The sequence below is a fragment of the Thalassophryne amazonica genome, chromosome 15 (assembly GCF_902500255.1).
Source record: "Thalassophryne amazonica chromosome 15, fThaAma1.1, whole genome shotgun sequence".
NCBI classification, from domain to species: Eukaryota; Metazoa; Chordata; class Actinopteri; order Batrachoidiformes; family Batrachoididae; genus Thalassophryne; species Thalassophryne amazonica.
This window is the reverse complement of record NC_047117.1, coordinates 61,026,565-61,044,250: the sequence shown is the minus strand read 5'-3', so window position 1 is coordinate 61,044,250 and position 17,686 is coordinate 61,026,565. Positions and strand designations below refer to the sequence as shown.

At 39.6% G+C, this 17,686-nt stretch overlaps 1 protein-coding gene across 2 annotated transcripts in view; it reads right to left on the bottom strand.

Moving 5' to 3' along the window:
• The window catches only part of si:ch211-239f4.1 (EVI5-like protein), a 99,586-nt gene that overhangs the window by 17,325 nt on the left and 64,575 nt on the right, over window positions 1-17,686 (bottom strand). Inside the window, exons 12-16 of one of the 2 annotated variants that reach the window (XM_034187457.1) lie at window positions 14,791-14,823; window positions 11,030-11,170; window positions 734-850; window positions 461-601; window positions 203-379 (exon numbers count right to left, since the gene is read on the bottom strand). In XM_034187457.1, coding sequence (XP_034043348.1) covers window positions 203-379; window positions 461-601; window positions 734-850; window positions 11,030-11,170; window positions 14,791-14,823 — 609 coding nt within the window. The remainder of the gene's footprint in view (window positions 1-202; window positions 380-460; window positions 602-733; window positions 851-11,029; window positions 11,171-14,790; window positions 14,824-17,686) is intronic. The other variant, XM_034187458.1, reaches the window with a different exon arrangement.

Genomic DNA, 17,686 nt, shown 5'->3' with positions numbered 1-17,686 from the left:
CCTTGGTCTATAGGAGTAAAAACTGGTCAGCTTCTTTTCGCCCAGTCTAACTGGCTTCCAGTGAAACACATGATTATTGTCACAGTCGCTGCTTAGAAATACTTTTCTTATAAAAAAAAAAAAAAAAAAAAAAAAAAAAAAAAAAACTCAAACAATCATAAACTTGACTTAATGTAGTTAAAGACTCTTCAGTTTGTCGAACCTGGCTCTCGAGCTGCAGGGCTTTGAGTCTGACCTCCCGAAGCTCCGCTTGGGCCTGGGCCTCCCTCAGTCTGACTGTCATCAGTTTGTCCTGCAGTTCGTTCATGGCGTTCTTCTTCGGGGACTCCTTCCAGTGGCCACCTCCGCTGCCGGTGCTACTTGCACGGGACATATGATGCTGCAGAAACACAGGGGGAACACTATGTGAACACAGAAGCACATAATTTGCTGAAAAACAAAAACATTTCATGCAGATTACCTGCCACCGCTGGTTGAGCTCCGTGACGGAGTCCTGCATTTCCCTGAATGAGTGCAGAGTCTCCAGCTCCCTCAGTTTCATCTGCTTCAACTCCTCTTGCAAAGCTGCAATGTTGTTCTCATCAGGCAGGCAGCTGCTCCTCTGTATGGACACAAAGTAAAGACAGAAGTGCATCTGCAGTTTAAGAACCCTCAGCAAGAGTTCTTCCATCTACGGAGTACAGATTGTAAAATTGTATTTACAATCTGTAAATCTAATTGTCTGATAGTTCACCTTCTCCAGGTCGAGAACTTTGTCTTGCATTTCCTTCAGTGCTCCCAGGAGTTCAGTCTCACGCAGTCTTGACTGTTCAAGTTGGGTCTGCAGGCCGCTGACAAACTGCTCTGTGTACTGGGGAAAAAAACAAACCAAAACAAAACACAACGCTGGTATCATAGATGACATACACATGCTTCATTATCATTGTTGAGATCACATTTCTGCAGTGTCTCCTGCTGCAGTTACAGATAGCAGTCATCTTCTGCCACTGCAAAATGACTGTATAGATTGGTGCCCTTTTCGGTTTCTTTTTATCAATGTGGAGCAGCGAATTTTGTCAATTATAATCAAAATCTGTTATACGCATAAAAAGGACACAATCCATTATACGTATGTAATGGATGAATAACAGTCAGGAGGCACCAAACATCTACGGGGAATCCTGAATCAGAACCTGACTCATTTAATGACTGGGTCAAAACGTCGTCTGGAAAAAATAAACGCCTGCCTTAAATAAGCGCCGGACATTATGTGTATTAAAAAAAAAAAATTACATTTGGTTGAGTCACTGTTTTTATAAGTCTGCTGCAGTGTTACCTTAAAATTCCAAAGCCTGATTTATGCTTCTCCAGGTCTGAGGCCATGCAGTAACTTTGACGTGTGCGTGACGCTTTTAAACAATTAAACAATTTCCCACAGGAACAGTAGCTTTTTCTGGATTAATCTGTCCATCAATGAGCTCAACTTCTTTATACAATCATCGACATCCAAACAAACGTTACGGTATGTGTAATTTTCCTCCATGAATTGCGTGTCATTTGAGCATGTTTTTCTGACTCTGTGTTGTAAAGCTGGTCATATTTGCAGACTAGGGATGGGTATTGATAAGATTTTATCGATATCGATGCCATTATCGATTCTGCTTATTGATCCGATTCCTTATCGATTCCCTTATCAATACCTCTTGTGAATTTTGTACTAAAAGTAGGCTTTACAGGTTTTCTATGTATTTCATTGAGTCTTAAAGTAAATAAATATGAAATTGGTCACTGTATCCTTGATCTCTGGACATAAATAAAAATAAACAAAACGGTGTTTTGCTTTGAAGTTATTCATTCCGATTGGACTCTATCATTCTAACTTGACTCGGCAGAGAGCCGCGCAACATTTGGAGCTGCGTGAACAGAACGGAGGACGATTCTCTTTTCTTTCTCGCAACAAGACAGGAGTCCCTGTTAGTAACTTTAATCAGCACAAAAGTGAGTCACGATTGACATATTCAGGGATGAAAGTGGTGAAAAACAAAAAAAGCTGAAACCCAAAATTACCCCCCAACACCACCTGCACGAAAATGTTTGAATTCTAGAAGCTCTGAAATGCAATCTGGGACTATTCCAGACAATAAACTTCAGTGAGTGCAGCATCCATTTTGGTGAGAAGAAGAAGAAGAAGAAAAAAAAAAACTTTCCTTATTCATATTCATTCCAGTAGTATTCTGCTCTGACTAGGATGCAGCAATTTTCTACCTTGGCAGATAGTTCTGGAGGAAATCACTGAAGAAATTAAACTGAAAATATGGTTTGACCGAAACAAACTGTCATTAAACTTAAATAAGACAGGGATGAAGTAGAGGTGTAAGAGTCACTAGGTGTTCACAGGAAACAGTTATTTATTTCTGTATGTATGTATGTATGTATGTTCATTGTTAGTTGGTTTTATATTTTCTGTTGTGTTTCTATTCAGGTTCTTTTTATCTCTTTCTCTAAAATTGTATATAATAACTAATCATTAGATTATTAATATATAAACAATTAAAAATATTACAATTTGTAATACGTATGACTTTTACGACGACAAACACTTGACAGCTGCAACTGCTTAATGCTAACTTTAACATTGAAAATGCCATAGACATGCTAACATGTTAGCATCGTTCCCGTTTTTAAGTTATAAAATACATCTATCAACTGTTTCAGAAGACCATAACCGGTCAGTTTAACATTAAAAAAAAGGTAAATAATACTCACAGCCATATGCGCTTTAGGGTTTTAGCGGGGGAAAATTAAGATAAGCGAACGAAAAAAATTAATCAACGGAGCAATGATCGAAGCACTACTTCGATCTGTGAATCACTGCTTCGATTGGTTCAAGGTTCAAAGCAAAGCTGCGCTGCAGAAAAGTTGATTACAGACCCGGGGTCTGTAATCAATGTAGAGAAATTATAATTTTCCTGACAAACACCCCCCAAAACAACGGCCACTCTGAAGGACCGATAAGGGAATTGTTAAGTAAAAAGGTTATTGATGTCGGTGGATCGAATAATTTCTTAACGATACCCGAAAGGAACCGCTTCTCAATACCCATCCCTATTGCAGACTTTTCTATCAAACGTATTTGATCCATGATTGAAATGTAATTGACGTGTGTGCTGCAAAAAATATTAAAATATGATGGGAGAGGAAGGAGTAAAAATGTAAAAGTGACAAATCACAACCTTTTGCAGTCTCAGTCATTTAGCAGGTGCATGTCATGGGGAGGTTTCACAGCCAAGCCTCTCATCTAAAGCTCTTTGGTTTGTCACACCCAAGGATATGTGTGAAAATTAAAACCATATTACAGTGCAGGCAACAAGCAGCATTTTGTTGCACTTTCCTCGAATCGGCGAGTGTCAGTGCTGAACGTAATTTCATACCTCTGTTACTGGGCATGTTCAAAGTGATGTAACTGGTGCTTTAATCAGTGCCCACGGGAAAGTCCACCATTAGGACTTGACAAAAGGAAAAGGACTTCAGCGCCCTGTCACATTTTGACAATTTAGCCAGTATGAAAAATATGCCAAATACACTGAATACATTATGTAGCTGTCACACCTTGATGATTTAACCAGCGTATGCTGACAGCCCCATTTCAACTGAGCGATTTGGGTCGGTACTGCACGGTATGGTATGGGTTGGAGCAGTTAAGTCTGGTTTAGCTTGTGTTTCCCCTGCAGGGCAGAACCCTTTTGTCTGGCAGGCGGAACATGTAGAAAGTTGAAAGTATGTCAACAATCAGTCAACATCGGCATCAGTTATACATGCCAATAACTGCTGGTAATCTCGTTCACATAAAATCCTTAGAAGATTGCCTTGCATCAGTGAAAAGTTGGATGTCTAGAAACTTCCTACTTTTAAACTCTGATAAGACTGAAATGATGGTTCTTGGTCCAGTGAGAGATCGGCATCAATTTGACCAGTTAATGCTTAGCCTAGGCTCGTGTGTCATACATCACACTGACAAAGTGAGGAACCTTGGGATAATTTTTGATCCTGCGTTGTCCTTTGGCCTCCACATTAGAAATATTACTAGGACTGCTTTCTTCCACCTGCAAAATATAGCGAAGATTCGTCCCATCCTGTCTATGGCTGATGCTGAAACCCTGATCCATGCGTTTATCTCTTCTAGATTGGACTACTGCAATGTTCTATTTTCTGGTTTACTGCAGTCTAGCATTAGGGGTCTCCAATTGGTTCAAAATGCTGCAGCCAGACTTCTGACAAGAAGCAGAAAGTTCAACCACATTACACCCATTTTGGCATCTCTTCACTGGCTTCCTGTCCCAGTGAGATCAGATTTTAAGGTTCTCAAATCAAATCAAATTTATTCATTTATATAGCGCCAATTCACGATGAAATCGTCTCAAGGCGCTTCACACAACATAAAAAAAAAAAACTGAATTAAAAATTTAAAACACAATAAAAAAGACGACCATAAAAGAATACAAGAATAAAAGCATATAACACTAATGATAAAACAGGGAAAACAAATGAGCCTTTAAACGTGACTTAAAAGTCTCCACAGTATCCGACTGCCGAATGTGTGCCGGGAGATCGTTCCACAGAGCTGGGGCACGGTAGGAGAAAGCTCTGTGACTGGCAGACTTTTTATTCACCCTGGGAACACATAGAAGTCCTGCACCCTGAGAACGCAGGGCTCGAGCTGGTACATAGGGGCTTACCAGGTCAGCCAGATAGGGAGGTGCAAGTCCATGAACGATTTTATAAACTAATAACAGTACTTTAAAATCCGATCTTGCAGCAACTGGAAGCCAGTGCAGGGACGCCAAAACGGGCGTAATGTGGTCAAACTTTCTGCTTTGTGTCAAAAGTCTGGCAGCAGCATTTTGAACCAGTTGAAGACCCCTAATCCTGGACTGCGGTAAGCCAGAAAATAGAGCATTACAATAGTCCAGTCTAGAAGAGACAAATGCATGAATCAAAGTCTCAGCATCAGCCATAGACAGGATGGGACAAATCTTCGCTATATTTCGTAAATGGAAGAAAGCAGTCCTCGTAATGTCTCTAATGTGGAGATCAAAGAACAACGTAGGATCAAAAATTACTCCAAGGTTCCTCACTTTATCCGTATGATGTATAATACACGAACCTAAGCTAAGTGCTAGCTGATCAAATTGATGCCGATACCTCACTGAACCAAGAACCATAACTTCAGTCTTATCAGAATTTAAAAGTAGGAAGTTACAAGACATCCAACTTCTTACTGATGCAAGGCAATCTTCCAAAGATTTTATGTGAATGAAATTACCAGCAGTTATTTGCATGTACAATTGAGTGTCATCACCATAGCAATGAAAGGGAATCCCAAAGCGCCGCAATATATTCCCAAGGGGTGCTACATAAAGGGAAAAAAGCAGGGGGCCTAAAACGGATCCCTGTGGAACCCCAAACTTCATGTCCCTACGATCAGAGGAGGTGCCATTACACAATACACAGTAAGAACGACTGGACAGGTATGACGTCAACCATGCAAGAGCAGTTCCAGTAATCCCAAAGTGATTCTCCAGCCTACTGAGTAAAATATGATGATCCACAGTATCAATCGCAACACTAAGATCCAGCAGCACCAACACTATAGTGGTATCTGAGTCCATTGCTCGCAAAAGGTCATTCACTACTTTAGTAAGCGCTAAAGTAAGTGCTTTGCGTTCTCAGGGTGCAGGACTACTTTGTGTCCCTAAATAAGAAGTGAATAAGAATAAGGGTGAATAAGAAGTTTGCGGGTCACAGAGCTTTCTCTTATCGTGCCCGGTTCTGTGGAATGATCTCCATCAATTAAACAGTCAGATTCTGAGGAGACTTTCAAGTCCAGACTTAAGACGCACTTATTTTCCCTTTCAGATGGCTAGCATACTGGCATAGTTTTGTTTTACGCTTTTACTCTCTTAATTCATTTTATTAGGAAACGGAGCGTGTTGCGGACTCAACTTTATCTAAATTCTGGGTCTTTTAGTGAAGCATAGGGCTAGTGGCCGATGATCACCTTAGTATTTCCTGTTTTTCTTGTTGTTTAATGCTGGCAAATTATACTGTATTTCTTGTCTTTCTGATGCCTGATACTGTTTTTTCTCTCTGTTTAAGGTGCAGCTCCATCCAGAGATGGGAGTTGTATTTGTGCTGGTGACCCTCCTGTCCTGTGCACCAACAGCATTTCCTGTATATTAATTTTGTGAATTGTCTGTAATTTATGTCTGTAGCATGGGCCAAGCAGAGAGTCACCCCTTTGAGTCTGGTCTGCTTGAGGTTTCTTCCTCAGAGGGAGTTTTTCCTTACCACTGTTGCTCTGCGGGTTTGTAAGGTTAGACCTTACTTGTGTGGGGCGCCTTGGGGCAACTCTGTTGTGAATTGGGGCTATATAAATGAAAATAAAACAAGTGCGCGTACACTGTTACGCGGCCTCTCCCCTCCACATGGAGGCCACACAGAGTAATTTGACATTTGAATGCCAAAGAATCGACTGACATCTGTGATAAATGCAGCCGCAAATGAATGAGGCGCTGTGACTCTTTCAACTTTTAAAATAAGTTAACTGTCTTGTTGTGGCACAAAGTGCCGGTGTCGCAGACCAAAGTGTCCCTCCTAAAAATTGGTCCGCCCTGCCTTCACTGTGCATGCGTCATTTCGGAGCAGCACGTGTGAGTCTGACTCTCTATACCCAAAGCAATCAAATGGATTAATGGGATTATTAACCATCAGATGACAAGGTAAAACCTCTTAAATCATTCTAAAGTAAGTATTAAGTAGAAACAAAGCCGTTTTAAGCAGAAAACGAGGCAATAATTGGGAAATCATTACCGACTCTCTGAAATTATGTAGTCTCCGCAGCAGCTGCTGTGCTCTCTGATTGGTCCAATGTCTTATTATGAAATAATGCCGAATTTATGCAGAAATGATTGTTGTACAAAAGCTTCAGATATCTATTGCTGAGATAAATGATGACTGGAGTGCAGTTTGAAGCAGAAATGAGGTTATAATCAGTGAATCGCTGGTGACATTCAGAAATGACACAGATGAGCTCCAAAATGACGCATGCGCAGTGAAGGTAGGGTGGACCGATTTTTAGGAGGGACCGTTCAGTCGGCGACACCAGCGATCTGATTCAGGCTGAGAAATGCACTGGGAGCAGAAAAACCACAGAGGGGCTTCTTTAAAAACACTACGTTTCTTCAGCCATGACAAGGAACTGAAGTATTTTCAGAAGTCGTTTTCCAAAATCAGGACGCTTTATGTGGATAAGTTTTCATCAGGCTGTGAGGATGAACCTGAATGAAATGAACAGGTAAGACTTTATATTTACTCTGTGTGTGAATGGTTTTAATATTTGAAACAAAACTGTCTAAACTGTCCGCATGAGGACTGCAGCTTTCAGTTGTTCAGCCAATCAGCGGACAGCTGATTACTTATGAGTAACTTACAAGAAATAATTTACCTACAACTTAAGTCCAGCGTATGCGGGATGTACAAGTCAAACACTGGCATGCATTTAAAATATTGTGCATGCCCAAAATTTTTTGATGTACTCGCCATATTACGACCGGTGGTGTCAAAAGTACACACATTTGTTACTTAAGTAGAAGTATAGATACTGCAGTTTAAAAACACTCTGGTAAAAGTTGAAGTATCAACTTGACCTCTTTACTCAAGTAAAAGTGAAAAAGTATGTGCTCCAAAACCTACTTAAAGTATAAAAGTATAAAGTAACCTTTAAAAAAAAAAAAAAGGTAGATGCCACTATATGAATTGAAAGATTAATTTAAAAACTGATTCGTTCTACATGTGGCCCAAGACCCAAAACTACCCCCCAACACCACCTGCACGAAAATGTTTCAATTCTAGAAGCTCTGAAATGCAATCTGGGACTATTCCAGACGATAAACTGCAGTGAGTGCAGCATCCATTTAGTGAAGAAAAAAAAAAAAAACAACACAACTTTCCTTATTCAAATTCATTCCAGTAGTATTCTGCTCTTACAAGGATGCAGCAGTTTTCTAGTTTGGCAGATAGTTCTGGAGGAAATCACTGAAGAAAGTTAACACATTGAAAATATGTTTTGACCGAAACAAACTGTCATTAAATAAGACAGGGATGAAGTGGAGGTAGTCACTAGGTGTTCACAGGAAACATTTATTTATGTATGTATGTATTTATTTATGTATGTTCATATAGTTTTTATATTTTCTGTTGTGTTTCTATTCAGGTTCTTTTTGCCTCTTTCTCTAAAATTGTATATAATAATCATTAGATTATTAATATGTAAACAAAAATAAATTTAAGAAATATTACAATTTGAAAACAAATGCACCCGAACGTGATGAGAGCTGCAATTGCTTAATGCTAAGTTTTAACATTGAAAATGCCATAGACATGCTAACGCGTTAGCGTCGCTCCCGTTTTTAAGTTATAAAATACATCTATCAACTGTTTCAAAAGACCATAACAGGTCGGTTTAACATAGAAAAGGTAAATAATACTCAGACGTATGCTCTTTAGGGTTTTAGCGGGGGGGAAATTAAGCGAAATAAAGAAAGAATAAACGAAGCAATAGGTCGAAGCATTGCTTCAATCTGCGAACCACTGCTTGGATTGGTTCACGGTTCAAAGCAAAGCCGTGCTGCAGAAAAGTTGATTACAGGCGCACATGACGTGAAATATATATATATATAAACATTAAACTGAAGCCAAGGGTAATGAGGCTGTTTGTTTTAAAAATGTAAGGAATAGAAAGTACAGATACTTGTGTGAAAATGTAATGAGTAGAAGTCAGAAGTAGGCAGAAAAATAAGGAGTAAAGTATAGATACCTAAAAAGTGTACTTAAGTACAGTAACGAAATATTTGTACTTCGTTACTTGACACCTCTGATTACGACGTATATCAGTGTTCACTTAACTTACAAAAAAAACTTACCCAGAACTTATTAGACGTACGCCTGCGTATGCCAGTGGTTTTGATATGGTCATCATACATTGGCTAAATCATCAAGGTGTGACAGGGATGCCAGATTTCTCACACGCTCAGCAGAATCCAGCTAACCTCTCTAATCTGGTGTCAGAGATTTTTAGTAGTTAGTAAATATCTATAAAGCAAACAGTTTCCACACAAGCACTAGCATCAAATGTCTATCACTGACGGTCAGTGACGTGAGACATGACTCTATTGCACATTTTCATGTCCAAGTTAAAAGGGTGCATGAAGACAGAAAAATAGAAGGCGGCTGAATGGACAAAATTTTCCTCTGAGGCAAAATTTCAAAGTGTGAAACTGACGCAGTACATTGCGTGAGTAAAACATTCTTGATTTGTCATTTCAGGTACCTCAGTTGCATTTACCAAAGGGCACCACAAAGATCTGGAGGTGTGTGAACTCCAGTGAGTAATTTATGACAGTCATATGAAATTTCAAATCACCCATTTGTATGGCATTCATTGGCACGCCCACCTCCTCTTGTATGAAAGAAGAAGAAGAAGAAGAAAAAAAAATCAAGTCAACAACTAATTTTTCCAAAATTTCCCCATTGCTTATTTTGCAAAATTCAAAAAACAGGATTCTGTCATACATCAGACTGTCACAGTTGAATGTGATTTTCTGAGGACTGTTTGTGTGTATGTGTGTGTATACTTTAAAGTCTTCAGTAAAGATCACTGGTCCAGACCAGAGTTGTCTGTGGTTGTCAAACCGACAAAACAGGAGCCTTGTAAAACTTTGACCTATTTCTAAAACACACAATCTAAAAAAAAAATCAGCTGCTACTGCATTTAGAAAACCAAACTAAAAACCTGGTCATTGTATTCCAAATTAAAAAAGATCCATTATGGTGGGTATGGTGAATCACAATGGGATTAAAATTTAAGTTGCAACTTTGTTGTGAAACTAAAATTAAAATGCAAAACCAGATCAAAAAGAGAGAAAATTCTGTCTCAAAGACAAACATAACATGGTGCATTAATTTCTTTTCATTTTTGCTTCCACAGTGATAAAATAATGATGGCACAATAAAGTAACACTGTCATCTGTGGAGAGTCGATCCTGATGTGTTTGTGGATTGTCTACTAACCTGGAAGAAGAATCTTCACTTTTACACAAATGACAAAAATATCAACATAAAAATGAGCCAACTAACAATATATAATGGAATAATTTGCAGTTCATTAAAAAAAGTTCTCATGGTGTCATTTTAAAGTATGTTTTTTTAATAAAATATAATCAGTCACTTTTCCTGATAAAACACTATCTACATCCTTATAAAATGAAGCTATAAACAAGCTTTGAAATACTGCAGTAACACAGGAATATTTTCAGATGAAGTATTTGTTTGTCATGTTTGCTGCAGTATAATAATTTCTGTAACCCAAGGTGTATAGCAAAAATTCATAAAAAGGCACTTCATTTCAAAGCCACTTCAAATAAGTGAACTACAAGTAGGTTCCTCATTACTGACTTCCCTCAAAGAAACACTGTATATTACAGATTTATTTTTTAAATGCATTTGTTTGTAGCAGCTGCTCAGCTGCGACTGTGGGTGAAGCATCCTGATGTTTACTGTAGTCAAACTGCAAATCTGAGACAGTGGCCTGCAAAGATTCAGGTCGACCTGTAAACAGAGTTTCTTCTGCAACTGGTCTCATGTTTGTTTCTCTGCAAACATCTGCTCTTGAAAATGTCTCTGCTGAAATTACTTCAACTAAGTCAAATTGGGGCTCATTTCATTTTAGAAAAATATTTTACTGGTTTGGCATTTTTGTTAAAGTGCAGATATAAATTATAAAAAAAAAAAACATTGGTTTTTATTTACACAAAAGCAGCCCTTGTTTTTAAATCAGTTCACCATCAGTAAGAGTGAAAACAGTAAAGCACGGCAGGGAAAACCTACAAAATTGCCTGATCGATATGTGAAACATTTAAGGTAAGCATGTGGGTGCTCATGGTTTTGTTGCTCCCACTGTTTATACACCAACAGCGTGCGATCGAGGTTTTACCTTCTGCTGCTGCAGCTCTCTGATAGTATCCTGCGCTTTCTCCAGGCTCTCACTGGCCGTGCTGCACTGCTGTCTCACCACCGCCAGCTCCCTCTTGATCACATAATTCTCCTCGGCCTCCTGTGCCCTCGTCACCTGACCCTGGGACAGTGAACCAAAGCAAGACGGGTCAGCTGAGTGGGTTTAAAACTTAAACTACAGAGGTTACAGTGGTGTGGGGAAAAACAATACATTTAGTTCTAGAGGTCTTCACGGGTTTATGCAGTACCAAGATGTGATCCAAACGGGGTGTCAGGGTATGTGCACCTCGTATGGGAGTAGATCAGACCAACTGTCAGCTCTGACTTGGTGCTTCATAATCATTGCGGGGAAAAAGTTAGGCATATACACTAAGAGACTTAAGTTAAGCCTTCAGAAGCTGTTTGTGTTCTCTTTGTGTTTTGAAGTCAGATGTAGGCCCTGAGGCCCGCTGGTATATTTCTCCGGATTCCATATAGTGAAGCAGATGAGAGTCTGCAACTCCCCACGGATGGGATGCCAGTCTGACGCAGGTTACTTTCTCAGCCAAGGCTGGTGCCCATTTTCAGCTGGGTGGACTGAGACAAATGGAGATTATTGTCTTGTCCAAGGACACAGACAAGCAGCATGAGTGAGATTCAAACCCATTGTCTACATATTGGCAGGCCAGCTCCTTATCCACATATGTACCTGCTCCAGAGGATTTGCATTTTGGTTCAGGTCTCATTACCAGTTACTCTATTTCCAGTCATGTGAAAAATTCTCAGATTACTATTGTGTCAGATGTGTGTGTATTTGTTTGTTTTAAATTCACAATTATAACTGAATTGTGCTTGTCACATTTTGCTAAGACATGGATACTGGTTCAATGGTTAGCACATCACATCACAGTAGGAGGGATCAATTCCAGCTTTTTGCATATAAGCTTTACTCATGTATGCGTGATTTCCTCTGGGTACTCTGGTTTGCTTCTGGAGTCTCAAAAACATGCACATTAGATTAACTGGTGACTTGAAGGAGAATTTTCAGTGGTTCCAGAAAGTCCCCACACAATTTGGATTTAAAGCTTCTTTTTTTAATGATACTAATGGTTTATCAAAACTTAAATTCACTCTATATATGCATTTTTTCTGAGCTGGAAGATGGAAATTCCTGATTTCCACTGAATGTACCAGAAACTGCCTTCCTTGTTCATATCATCTGCAAGGGCTCATGGAGCAAATTCATTATATTTGCCATAGAATCCCAAAATAAATACTTTTTCCTCAATAAAAGTATCTGTAATTTTGTGGTATCCTACAGAAATAAAGGTACTTTATAATAAGAATAAGACTACAGGTTTAATTCAGACTTATATCCTTCAATACAAGGGAGGTGACGGTCTAGTGGTTCAGCAGTGGGTTTTAGACCAGAGGATTCTGTAAAGTGCTTCAAGCTTCTGATGTAGATGGAAAAACGCTATATAAATGCAGTCCATTTACCATTTGAATACAAGTTTAAAAATGTTTATATAATAAAGTTTTATATATATATATATATATATATATATATATATATATATATATATATATATATACACACAACAAAAATATAAACGCAACACTTTTGGTTTTGCTCCCATTTTGTATGAGATGAACTCAAAGATCTAAAACTTTTGCCACATACACAATATCACCATTTCCCTCAAATATTGTTCACAAACCAGTCTAAATCTGTGATAGTGAGCACTTCTCCTTTGCTGAGATAATCCATCCCACCTCACAGGTGTGCCATACCAAGATGCTGATTAGACACCATGATTAGTGCACAGGTGTGCCTTAGACTGTCCACAATAAAAGGCCACTCTGAAAGGTGCAGTTTTGTTTTACCAGTCAGTATCTGGTGTGACCACCATTTGCCTCATGCAATGCAACACATCTCCTTCGCATAGAGTTGATCAGGTTGTCAATTGTGGCCTGTGGAATGTTGGTCCACTCCTCTTCAATGGCTGTGCGAAGTTGCTGGATATTGGCAGGAACTGGTACACGCTGTCGTATACACCGGTCCAGACCATCCCAAACATGCTCAATGAGTGACATGTCCGGTGAGTATGCAGGCCATGCAAGAACTGGGACATTTTCAGCTTCCAAGAATTGTGTACAGATCCTTGCAACATGGGGCCGTGCATTATCCTGCTGCAACATGAGGTGATGTTCTTGGATGTATGGCACAACAATGGGCCTCAGGATCTCATCACGGTATCTCTGTGCTTTCAAAATGCCATCAATAAAATGCACCTGTGTTCTTCGTCCATAACAGACGCCTGCCCATACCATAACCCCACCGCCACCATGGGCCACTCGATCCACAACATTGACATCAGAAAACTGCTCACCCACACGACGCCATACACGCTGTCTGCCATCTGCCCTGAACAGTGTGAACCGGGATTCATCCGTGAAGAGAACACCTCTCCAACGTGCCAAATGCCAGCGAATGTGAGCATTTGCCCACTCAAGTCGGTTACGATGACAAACTGGAGTCAGGTCGAGACCCCGATGAGGATGACGAGCATGCAGATGACCTTCCCTGAGACAGTTTCTGACAGTTTGTGCAGAAATTCTTTGGTTATGCAAACCGACTGTTTCAGCAGCTGTCCGAGTGGCTGGTCTCAGACGATCTTGGAGGTGAACATGCTGGATGTGGCGGTCCTGGGCTGGTGTGGTTACACGTGGTCTGCGGTTGTGAGGCTGGTTGGATGTACTGCCAAATTCTCTGAAACGCCTTTGGAGACGGCTTATGGTAGAGAAATGAACATTCAATACACGAGCAACAGCTCTGGTTGACATTCCTGCTGTCAGCATGCCAATTGCACGCTCCCTCAAATCTTGCGACATCTGTGGCATTGTGCTGTGTGATAAAACTGCACCTTTCAGAGTGGCCTTTTATTGTGGGCAGTCTAAGGCACACCTGTGCACTAATCATGGTGTCTAATCAGCATCTTGATATGGCACACCTGTGAGGTGGGATGGATTATCTCAGCAAAGGAGAAGTGCTCACTATCACAGATTTAGACTGGTTTGTGAACAATATTTGAGGGAAATGGTGATATTGTGTATGTGGAAAAAGTTTTAGATCTTTGAGTTCATCTCATACAAAATGGGAGCAAAACCAAAAGTGTTGCATTTATATTTATAGCTTGCATTTATATTTATATAGCTTAAAAGTTTAAGTTTCTATAGCTACAAGTGATGGACAAACATCGTTTTCAGGTCAAATTCAAGTTTTTGATCACGTGAAGACTTCTAGTCTAAACCAGAACATCGGCTGTTAGGCTTGACACTGACTTTGACAAGTGTTGCATGGAGGATTTCTGAAAGCATTAGAATAATTTGCATGTCATAATTTATGTATATTATAAGACATAAGAATGCACTGCATTTATTATATTGGCCACTGTTTTGCATAATGACATTTTGCCTTTATTTTTTGAGTGGGTGACCATGTTACAGGAATAGTTATAACACCCACTGATTGATGCATGCCACATGCAGGGATTGTCAAACCTCATACAGCATTAGATATGCCCGCAAAGGACAAACACTACATGCATTCATGGGCTACTGAATGTTCCTGAGAATGTAATGGATGAACAGCATTATAAACATTCTCTCATGCAGTTCTGGGGGACAGGCAGTGCAGGAGAACGAGGAAGGAGTGAGTGGGACAGGAATCAGTGGAAAAGTGGCTTTACAATACTCTACCTGTATCAGTCTGTCTGCAAGAGCAGCGCTCTCCTACAACGCAACGAAGGAAGAGGAACAAGAGGATGAACAGAGATGAAGAGAATGAAAGACAGTGGGACACCATGAAGGAAAAATCTAGACACACACAAAACCTCAAGAAGGAAGGTGAAGAAGCAAACGAGATATCAAGAGAAGGAAGATCACAAATTGAGGAAACAATTTCATATTAAAGCAGTACAGCCTCTTTTTTTGTTGTTGTTTTTAAGATTTAAGTCAAACAGAATTTTCTTTGGCATCACTATAATTTTATTCCTTAACATTTAAATAAGGGGTTCAAAATATGATATTGCCAATATGATCAAAATTTACACCGTCTGGAAACAATTTACATTTTTTTCCCCTGAACGGGAGAATTTCAAGCGATCAGATGCCATGACCTACATCTGGTAGCAACTTAATAGATCATGTGTGGGCTTCCCCCGATCTGCATGAAAAATGCTGGGAAGGACCCTGGAATTGCTAATCAGAGTACAGAAAGGCAGCGTGATGTCAGCTGGCTGCTCCAAGATGGTAGAACAATACTCTGAAACAGCTTATTTCTGTATAAATCTAATATGTTTCTCATGTACTCATGTTTGGGTGCAGCAACATGCTGACATAGGATTGTCAGGAGGTTAAATAAAGGCAATAACTAAATAAATAAATAATAAATTGTGGCGTGAGCTTTCATAAGTGAGTATTATATATAATATAAATGATGTGGTGGAAATGATTGAAATTGCTGAAAAAAAAGGTTAGAAAATGATTTATTTTTGTGTCGATCAAAGTCTCACTTTCAGTCTCAATTTATCCCTTTTTAATTGGCCTCGGGTTTCTTCACATCAGGTTTTTCATCCTGAGATATTCTGTCAGAGCAAATGTTTTCTTTTTCTCAATTTGGTGGGTCACATGACAGTCGCATATTCTACTAATATAAGAATATACACGAATGAGATTAATTTCTATATGATATACTGAATATTCTAGTCTAGTGTTTTCAGATTTCTTTCATCTTGGCCCAGAAAGGATTGAATAATCTTACTTTCAGCCTCGCTGGCGTGGTTGTTTCATTTATTTTATTTGATATTTTTGAGGAGAAGCGCTCTGTAAAAGCAGCGTCACAGGTGGGTTAAAAGCAGTCTTTAATATTAATATCTTTAATATGATGCGAGCGCACAAAGCTGTTACTTTCACCCCTGATTATTTCCCATCTTTAACTTCATAATGAAATTAATTAAGGGTCAGACTAGTATCTCATGTCTTGGCAGACAGCGTGTTTGACAAACTGATGGTATTATTTTCTATCTGGACTGGGACAAACAAATCCATTCAAGTCAATTATATAAAAAGTCTGATTCTCTTCTGTATTTGTTTTGGCAAATATTGGCGGTGCAAATGTGGGACTGAGTTTGAATAAATGTAACAGCACAAAAAAATGCAGATTTATCCTGAAACTCTCTTAAGAACAGCGATCATATCCACAATGATTTCTATTTATGTCTGGTTATTAGACGCTAACCAAGATGGCGGCGCTCTGGCAACAGCTAGCGAATAAATAGAAATCGATGGTCAGGTTACAAGTAATCTCAAAACCTCATGCATGTGCACATGTGCTTCCTTCTGTAGACTGTATAAGAAGGAAAAGAAAATATTCACTGTGAAATTCGGATTTCGGCAGAATCTAAATTTTGTCAGTTTTGTGACATTTGAAAGGCCATACAGTTCTAAGTCAGAGATGAAACATTTGTGATTAAAAATGTGGCAAAGAGATCAGTCAGAAAAAAAAAAAAAAAATCAGGAAAGTATTTCAGAGAAAGAGAGACATTCAAGTTCTCCATAACAGAGTGTTCAGAGTAGAAAGGAAAACATTCACATACTGGACTAAACTTTTGCACTGTCCACTCCCACACAAACCCGGAAGGGATCTGCCTAGGTTATCCATGTACAAGTCCTTGTCGCCATCTTTTGGGCATATAAAATGTGTGCAAAGGGGTTGGGAATGTCTGTTTCATTATTCTTGGACATGTTGTTGTCCTATCACGATATTAACCAATCACAGTGGACCCAGTCACCTGTGCATGGTGTCCAATGCTGTGATACGACACCGAATGACACACAGTGGAATCTCGTCATATCTAACAACTCTGACTTGTCTCTGGCCCGCTTTCATTTTTTTTTTGTCAACATTGTGTGATGGCTGGCTGTCTGTCTCAGGACTTCCCCCCCCGAGTGAGGTCCTATGGGTGCTACGAAGCACTGGTTCTTAATCTGCTGTGAACGAAAAGGAAAGCATTCCGAGTGTTTTTGTCTGTGTGTACATTTGGAATTTACCGGTGTCACAGACTAAACGGCCCCCCTAAAAATCGGTCCCCTATGATGACGCTGTTCACAGATTATCACCTCGTTTCTCCTTCAAACTGCCTCCAGTCATTATCTATCTCAGCGACAGATATCTGAAGCTTTTGTACAACAATCATTTTCACATAAATTTAGCATTTTTCATCATAAATGGCAATGGAAGCGATCAGAGCGCCGTGGCTAAATGAGCTGCTAGCTGATGCTTTCACTGCGCGTCGGACATCTCAAAGCATCACAGAATTTTGTCTCATTTCTGCTTAAAAGGCCTCCTTTCTGCTTAAAACTGACTTCTAAATGATTTAAGAGGTTTTACCTTTATCATCTGATGGTTAATAATCCCATTAACCCATTTGATTGCTTTGGGTGAAGAGACTCCGTCTCAGACGTGGCGCTGTGGTCCGAAATGACGCATGCGCAGATGCAAAAGGTGGACCGTTTTTTTTTTTTTTTTTTTTTTTTTTTTGGGGGCGGACCGTTCGGTCTGCGACACCGGCAGCAAAATGAGTAGGGGGAGGAG